The 9268-nt window shown below is 38.5% G+C and overlaps 1 protein-coding gene across 1 annotated transcript; it reads left to right on the top strand.

Moving 5' to 3' along the window:
- The first annotated feature begins 4465 nt into the window (after positions 1–4465).
- Positions 4466–8383, top strand: LOC131883864 (hexokinase-like). Its single transcript, XM_059231463.1, has 2 exons — positions 4466–5114; positions 7068–8383. The coding sequence occupies exons 1-2, from the start codon at positions 4623–4625 to the stop codon at positions 8142–8144; spliced, it is 1569 nt and encodes a 522-aa protein (XP_059087446.1). The 5' UTR covers positions 4466–4622; the 3' UTR covers positions 8145–8383.
- Positions 8384–9268: the final 885 nt, after the last annotated feature.

Consider the following 9268-nt stretch of genomic DNA (forward strand, 5'->3'; position numbering starts at 1 on the left):
TCAAACTGAACGGAATGCGTCATTTTCAAGGTTAAATTTTCAAATGTTCCAGTCAATAGGATATGCTCACGGGGGTCGTTATTTACCCCTTTGCACTTGAGCGCCCCCTTTTGCAGTACGTAGGGATGTGTCGAGGGTTTGACTGTGGCATGTGTCAATTACATTAGTGTCGAAATAAGTGGAGGTGTCATACAAAAAACAACAAAGGATTGTGCTAGAAAGGATAAAAAGATAAAACTTTAAGCTCTTTTTGATACAGAAGTTTATTTGTTGGTTGAAAAAGCTGTGTCATTTTTACGTTTGACTCTTCCCTACCTATCCGAAAGATGGCACTTAGGCGCAAAGGGGTACAAAAAACAACAACAAACTGATCGTGTGATCCTTTTCTATTATTTTGTCCAAAAATGTTACTACCATGTGACATTTTGACCACAGATTCAGAATCAATCGTAATTAAAATCTTATTTACATCATACTCTGGAGGAGAAGGAAGAAATCATTCAGACCATTACATAAACTTCAAACCATATGTTTTTCATTTCATTATCATTTATTTAACAAAAATGAGTTGCCACGTTTAATGAAAACAACCTTTACCTGACATAACTTCGCTAAAAAATGGGCAAAAGCAAAATTAGTCATCCTTTGAAAACGATAAATTTTCGAAGGTGCTGAGCCCCTATTACCATTTTTTGTATCTATTTGGGCAGATTTTCCAGCCCTTAAGCTATATTTTGTCCATTTTTAGGCGAGGTATAGCAATTCAAAAAAACACCAAAGTTCGTGTATAGGAGCCAACGAAGTATGTGTAACCAAGTTTATGTGAAAATTCATTGATTTTAACGATCACAAAAATCCAACATGTCAATCAACATTACGTCTCAATCTATGAGCATGTTCTCAGAAATACCCAATAAGGAGCAGATGTAAAAGTCACTTGAAAATGATCTCAAACTGGAAGTTGATGTAATTGATTCCATTTGAGTCTATACTTTGCCCTAGGTCAATAAGTGCAAGAATTGCCGTAACGAACTGGCTTGAAAACTAGACACTACTATTTATAAACTTGAAGTAACTATTGAACTCTGCAGCATTCTATCACGGCTTGACCAAACGGACGGAATTATGTTCCAATCATATTTATTTTCATTGCTTCTAGTGTTCGAAACTGAAAAGAAAAAAAAATGTGTCTAATTGCAGCAAAATGCAATTATGAGTGAAATTGAGTCTTTGAATACATCCTTTCGTTTCAAAGTAGAGTATGACGACAACAATGAAAATGATTTACCTAAAACGAAGGAAAAAAACCTCTTGGGAAGAGCCGGATTTCTAATCAGGTTTTCCCTACTTATAAGTGATGGGAAATTTCCCAAGAGCTTCATGCTTCTTCTATGTAAACGATGAAATCTCCCACTATTGATTTCATCAGATGATTTGTAACCCTATGAGCAGGTCTCTTAGGGAAGCTCATAGTGATAATGCAGAAGGTCTTACTAAAGTTGTCAATTTCCTTTTCACACTCGTAACTAATTTCTGATTTTTCTTCCGTCCAAAAGATTTCATTCACCAATACGAGTCATTGTTGGAACATTCTCATGTTAAGCCATTGCTGATCATTGATCAATAAGAACAAATCGTTCGACCTACTTTTCTACAACAGACTAATCATTCAGCTAAAATGTCCGATTTCAATTTTGCCTGCCTCAGTTTCAACTAACACAGACACAAACAAATCTTCTTGGTAACCATTGAGTATTGTACATGAGTACGTTAAAGAACAGAAACCCTGACTTAGGTGCGATAAGTTTTCCCTGACGACAGCAAAGATAAGACGAATTTGTGGAAAGTAATGAAATTTGTATTTGATCGCCACTCAAAGTTTTCCCCAAGTGTGACCAGCAAATCATTCAAAATTTGCTGATACATTCCCTTTGATTTGAAAGTCTAGCAATTGGCTTTCGGATGAGAATATTTCAAGTATGTCGTCGTCTTCCGATGTATTTTGTAAGGGGAACCTTGGATAAGTAGCGCAAACTTTAAATGGATGTTAGAGGCTACTTAAATATTTGCCCAAATAGTTAAATAAGCAAAACCATTGTCGGGTTCACAAATCATGTTATCTTTTTTTGGGTAAGATAGAAGTTCGTATATTTGCTATTGTCTAGGGATTAAAGAGAAATGGTTGATTCAACTTTGGAGGGGTTTGAAAATAAGATAGAACTTTAACTTTCTCCGCAAATGGATTAAAAAAGAGACAATTTCAAGTGAGCAAAGTTGTCCCTGTAGATTTCAAACGTCATAGTCCATGTTCCCAAGTTATTGATCAGATTTGAAATTCCTGCTGTTTCTGGCCTTGAATTAGCTTATTGACGGAAAATTTCGTATCAACTGAATTATCTGTGATGTCAACCAAAAGTGAAATTAATTAAGTAAAAAAAAGATTGCTTTTTAACATGCTAGGAGTGCTCACTAACACGAGGCTTGAATTTGGGAAAAGGTCAGCGTAACAAGTTTTCACTTGATCCCTAACATTTTCCCAAAGGTCCAACGTTGCGTTCAGAAACAGGTTTTGGTTCACCCTCTACGTTTGAAAGTGAAATAATTACTAGAAACTTCGCTCAAGGGAGATGGGGGAGGAGACATAAAACTGGAACTTCATTTTTGAAAACGGGATGATGCTCTTATGCCTAACAATAAGGCTTTTGATGGTTATAAACTCACGGAGAGATAGTCGGGTCGAGTCGTTACTGTCGATTGGAGCGAGTTTCAGTAATGATCGCAAATATATAAATGTCATATGATATGACTTCCCTTACCCCAAAAAAATCAACATAAAAAGGCAAAAAAAATCGCAAATTGCCTCTCAAGTCAAGATAGTAAAGGCTATAATTTGGTGGAAAGAAGCAGGTGAAACATTTCAAACGTCGAAGACTTTATCCTCTTATCCCAACTTGGTTCAAGATAACTTGCGTATTTTGAGCTAAATTCTCCAGTTTACGATTAAGACATTTAACGAGATAGAGATAATGCAAAAAATACTAAACATCAATAGAGGCCCCTGATTAAGATCCTAATCCACCATACTTCGATCAGATTGTAATAACGTTAATGGGGATTAGGAAATCATGCGTAATCGATCTCTCTTTGCGGGATTAAACGTTTCTTAATGGGGTCATGTATACTGAAGTAGTGATGTCACTTTATTTGGGACTGAAAAGAAAATCGATCACTAATGAAGAAGTTGGACATCCAGTAACATCTTTCAAGTCCGATTTGGACAAATTATTGATAAACATCCCAAATCAACCTTACATGAAGGAATAGCTGGGTCAACCAACTCAAATTCGTTGGCAGACCAAATATTTTATAAAGTTCAAGTCGGAACAGTTAGTCGAATTATAATCTTTCATTTTAGTAGTACCATGGATTACGTTTCATTTAGGGGTTAGTAAAGTGCCACGTTCAAGGTTCAACAGGTTAGTCAAACATGCAAGGGTTCAAGAAGTGTTTTATCACTAACATGACAGGCGTCCAAAATTGGTGAATTTTTAATTTTTATCTGTTATGTGTTGCCAGCCACCTAATCTCGAATGCAGGTTAAGTTTTAGATGCGATTGATGAATAACGTCAGGAATTAAGAAATTTATCTAGCTTGAGGGCCAGTCTAGACCAAAAAATAAATAAATTCAAATGTCAACTTAATTCAAAATGGGAACTGTTGCCGGTCAAATTGACGTCTTCATTGGGCTCTCTATAATGTTGGTAGTGTCTGAGAGAAATAATTTGTAACCTTAAGATTGTACAAATTTCTTACAAACACAATTGAAACAGGGTTTGATGACATTGAGTTTTGTTTTGCTTCAGCTGAGGGCACTCTTTTTGGCAAATAGGTCCTGGATCTAAGTGACAGCAAATGGCCGCTTTCCACAAGTATCATTATAAAAGGGGAGGAAAAAGAGCATTTCACAAAATGAGCAAGATAAGCCGATTTGCTTTCTCTAAGAATACTGGGATTTATTAAACAAGCAGGATAGATTTGTGATGAGCTAAATGAGCCTCCCTTACTGATGTTATCAATCGAGTGCCATAGCTTTGAATGTTGAAAACTCATCGTCTTACCCTCGATTATTCCGACTACTATTCTGACTACTCACTCATTATATGAAGAGACCGGATTGGATTTAAAAAATGACAGTTCATTTTCAATCTCTAATCATTTTCTGCTCTTGGTTTCATTCGAGGGAATGACCCACAAAACCGGATATGACGATTACTGAATTGACATCTCTAGTCGTTACCCAATGAGACCAACTTCTGTACTTCGACCTTTGGAACAAGTCCGTGGTGACCAGATCTCACTTTAAAGAGCTATAAAGACCTCTTTTACGTCAGCATTTGGAGAAATAACTGCAAAATCATTAAATCAATGTTTTTAGCACTTTTTAAATCCTTAAATCTTAGCTCTTTTTTTTACCTTTGGTTCAGCTCTTTTACCTCCAAAATGGAAACACACCGCCTTGTACCTTGTACTTTTTGGCCAGACAGATTTGATCACCTTGAGTACGTCTCTTAAGTCAGTTGAGATCAAGATCTGAACGAATGAACACTGGCAATCAAGAATTATGCTTAAAACCGAAGGTCGAAATCGCTCATTGTCTTTTACCTACACGGGTACCAGCACTCATATGGGGAGCAAAATCCTACGCCAACCCGATGCTGAGCATCTCATTCAGTCCTTTCCCATCAAGGAGTTCAAAGAAGAAAATGAAGACATCGATGATTTCGCTCTTCCGCGGTTGCCTTCACCAACGAAGCCGAAGGAAGCCGAAAGGATCCGGATTTTGGAACGAATCACCTCCAAATTCCATTTGACGGACGCCCATTTGAGGCACATTGAGAAACGAATGTTGGACGAGGTTAATCGAGGATTGGGCAAGGCCACCAATCGTTCAGCCAACGTCAAAAGCTTCGTAACCTATGTGCACGAGATTCCATCTGGGCGAGAGAGTGGTCAATATCTCGCCTTGGATCTTGGTGGAACAAACTTTCGAGTCATCTTGGTTGAACTTGAAGCCGGTTCCAGATCAGTGAAAATGAAGGCTTGCAAACATGAGGTGCGGATTTCACATTCATCAATGGGATCATTATGGCAACGTGAGCGCATGTTTCATGACTTTAAAGCCTTAAAAGAACCGGTTTGTGCACCGGATTCAATTGCAGAGGAGAAGGATATCAGTTGGATATTGCGAAGTGTAGTTAAATTTTCGCTGACAGAAAATGTGTCTGTCCAATTTTGTTGATTGAACAGCAAAGTATGTAAGCTTAGTTAAAGACCTTTCAACCCTGTTAATGTATTTGACAAAGCCCTCTCTAACATTCTCACCGTTAGGTGACGAAGAGAAACTTCATTGTTGCACTTTAAGCAACAGCTGTTACTGCACTTCTGCTTGTTTCTTTTGAATTGTTTACAGTTGAAAAATTGGTCATTCCCAAACACAGAAAACGTTTGCTATGATCTTATTGATGATGTATGTAATGTTTAAATGGCTTTCATTTTACTGAAAATGAGGTGACGACCTTCCCCAAACGCCTTATCATTAAACCTCTTACAAAAGGTTAAGAAAATAGCCAAAAATACCTAAAAGATCATTCCAACAAAACTGGACAAGGATAACGCGCTCTGTGTTTTACTTGAGGCGAGTTTTTCAAACGCTCGTACCTCTGAGTTAAGGCTTGGACATTACCCCGATTGAACATTCGCTCTCCACTTTGGCGAGTGTATTTTCATACTGGTTAACGTCCAAGTGCAGGGCCTTGGTCACTAAATAGGAATAAACAAAGAAAAGAACCATTTTTAGCAAGACTCAAAAAGATTGATTGATTTCTTTGCAGCTCATATTTGAGCAATTAGGAACAAAATAATGGCAAAAACAGGCACAGCAACGTTTAAATCCTATTATATCTAATAACAGTAAGTTTGCGTGAAAAGCACCAATAACATGAATATCAACATGGAACGGTGTGCTTCCCCTTAAAATGCCGTATTAGTTAACTTGTCTCAAATTGGGCAAAAAAGTAAGTGCAAAGTTTTTTCGTATTCACCATGTTTCCTCAAGGCTCATCATTATTTATGTTTTGCTCTTGGAGAAGGTTTAATTGCATCCCTCCGCCAGTGATTGCCAACCAAGAATACTAAAACAAGTTGAATTGCCATATAATGAACTGACTAAAAACTCGTTTGCCAGGCACTAGTAACAAAATTACAATTAGCAAAGTTACAGTAATTTGTTCCTGTTTTCAAAAAAAAAAAAAAAGAACTGCATTCCCGCTGCAACTCAAATGGTGTAATTGGAGCGAACCAAAAGATACGGAAAAATCCATACCTCCTCTTTCCAACCTCCAAAGTATTTTTTTTTATGATCATGTTTCATTTAGCAACTCAGCCATAATTGAAGCTTATGGGACAGTTTTCCAAGAAATTTTCAAATGCCAAAGCATTCAGTTGACTAGCAATAAGCATAGGGGTATTTTGTTTTAAGGTGTCCTCAATAGAAAAGATCACGGTCAAAATTTGGGCTTGGTTTTAGCTAAATTAAATGGGGTCATGGCTTTGAATCCTGTAACATTTGCAATGCCTCTAAGATTTCATTACCTCGATGAAATACTGATGGACTAAAGGACCTCATTCAGTGAGAAGTTGACCAATACGTATTTTATCAAAGATTACTCATTTTTAAAAATGATCATGGTCCTGATTTAATGGGCATTTAGATTTTAAGTAATGTGATTATGACGATGTCAGGCAGTAAAAAAGTTAGCATCGTTATGGCACCTCTGGATTACCACCTTCAAAATGTCCAGTCACACGTTTGAATAGCTTTCCCACCCCTCAACTGGATAAGCTCTAGGATAAGCCCATCGACCTTTCTATTATCTTGGAGGAAAAGATCAGGATAATTCTTGTTCTTTTGTCAAAATGGTATTTGACCAGGCTATCAAAAAACATGGGGCATATCCTTGTCTTAACTTGTCTTGGTTCACCAACCTGTATTGCTTTTTAACTTTAGGTGAGCCAGAAACTGATGCTGGGACCGGGAGAGGACCTGTTTGACTTCATGACAGATTGTTTAGTTGAGTTCATGAAAGACCACGACCTTCACGGACAAAAGTTCCATCTTGGGTTCACCTTCAGTTTTCCAACTCGACAAATACAACTTGACCGGGCTGAATTGACAAATTGGACCAAAGGATACAATAACGCCGGAGTCGAGGGTGAAGATGTGGTGACACTTCTAAAGCGATCCATCAAGAAACGACCCGAATTGAATATTCAGGTCGAAGCTATTCTGAACGATACGACGGGATGCCTTCTAGCTTGTGCTTATAAGCGACCCGAGTGTGCCATTGGGATCATTTTGGGAACAGGGACCAATGCGTCATATGTCGAGGATATGAGCCATGTGGAGAAATATGAAGGTCCCCGACCTCGTGGTTGTCAATCTGTCGTCATCAACACTGAGTGGGGAGCTTTTGGCAACACCGGTTCTCTGGACATTATCCGGACTCAATTTGATCATGACTTGGATTCAAATTCCTTGAACCCCGGCAAACAGGTTTATGAGAAGCTCATCAGTGGAATGTACCTGGGTGAACTCGCACGGTACATCCTAGTTCATGCTATTCAGCTTGGTGTACTTTTCGGTGGAAAAGAGCAACCAAAGCTCAGCCAGCCAGGTGGCTTTCCTACCAAATACATTTCCGAGATTGAGGCTGACATTACCCGGAGCACTTTTACAAACATCAAACAAGTCATGTGGGAGCTGCAAATTACCTTGGCCACTGATTTTGATCTGCAAGTAATTCGCTACATTTGTGAATGTGTCAGCACGAGAGCTGCCTATCTAGCCGGAGCCGGTGTGGCCAGCCTTATCAATAAAGTAGCGCGACGCAGGGTGACCGTGGGCATGGATGGGTCTCTGTACAAGTTTCACCCTCATTTGGATCGGCGCATGAGATTAGCCACAAGACGCCTGGTGTCGGATTGCATTCAATTTGAAATGGTTTTGTCAGAGGATGGAAGCGGCCGAGGGGCTGCTTTGGCTGCGGCAGTGGCGGAAAAGCAACGCAATAAATATCAGGAGTAACATTATTTTTCAAAACAGTGGCTGCAACTGCAATGTGAGATCAACGTGTTGCGTATGATACAAGATATTTAGGTCTGATTATGTCACATGTGTAGGACTTTTGATATATCGACATTTGTACGTATCCACCCAGGATTTTTAGTCCGATTCCTTTCTCTTTTTCATGCTCGTACACATACGCATGCGTGTCCTTGGAATGTCTTTTCGAGACTCGTCAATATAACCAGCGTTGTAATGTTTTATGTTTTAGGCTGATTGGATGGGTCATATCTTGTTCCATGCACAAAAGTTCATTGAGGGAAACGTAGGCCAAGATTATTTTCTAGAGGTGATCCCGAATTTGCCGAGCTTAGTACATACAATAATAGAGAAAAAGAATGGCCTTACAAAAAGTGAAGAAAGACATTTCCCCCATTAATAAATAAAAATATGGTCTTTAAATTTTTATTTGTGGGTAGGCACCTGATGGGTACATTTTAGACTAGAATATCATAAGGAGAAATATATCAAATGCTATATGTTGATGATTGTTTCCAACAACGGGCCCACAATTCGGACGTCCTATAGTGACGGGATCAAACGAATTTCCCAACTGACTAATCGTAGGTTGCAAAACTAGGGTTGCCAATTTACATTATGAAGGGTAATTATCATCAGTGATTTCTTCAAATGCCTTGTACCTACCTCAAACCAGGGTGGCATCTTTGTTTAAACCTAGCTTTCTTCATTACAACAGGTATTGTTGGAACCTTCAAGTTCCCCTTTTTCTGGTGACCCCAGTTTAGCAGCTTCTCGTGCATAATTATGGAAGATTTATTAATCCTGTCCGGATGGGATTAATAGGCATCCTAATTGCCCATCAAAAATACCACATCAACTAGACTGAATGATTAGACGAGACCTCGGATCAAGAGTGGCCAATTCAGTTATGACGAGCTATTCTAGGACGCCACTACATCTCCTTGTTTAAGATGATAGATGCAATATTTATGACTACTGTTACTCGGTCGTAAACTGAATTTGTGATGGATAAGGTGTGTTCAAACATCTGCCATTATTGAAAACTGACGTAATGAAAAATACTAGTACACCAACATACACTATTACACTAGACTGAAGAATCG

Source organism: Tigriopus californicus, chromosome 7 (assembly GCF_007210705.1).
Source record: "Tigriopus californicus strain San Diego chromosome 7, Tcal_SD_v2.1, whole genome shotgun sequence".
Lineage (NCBI taxonomy): Eukaryota > Metazoa > Arthropoda > Copepoda > Harpacticoida > Harpacticidae > Tigriopus > Tigriopus californicus.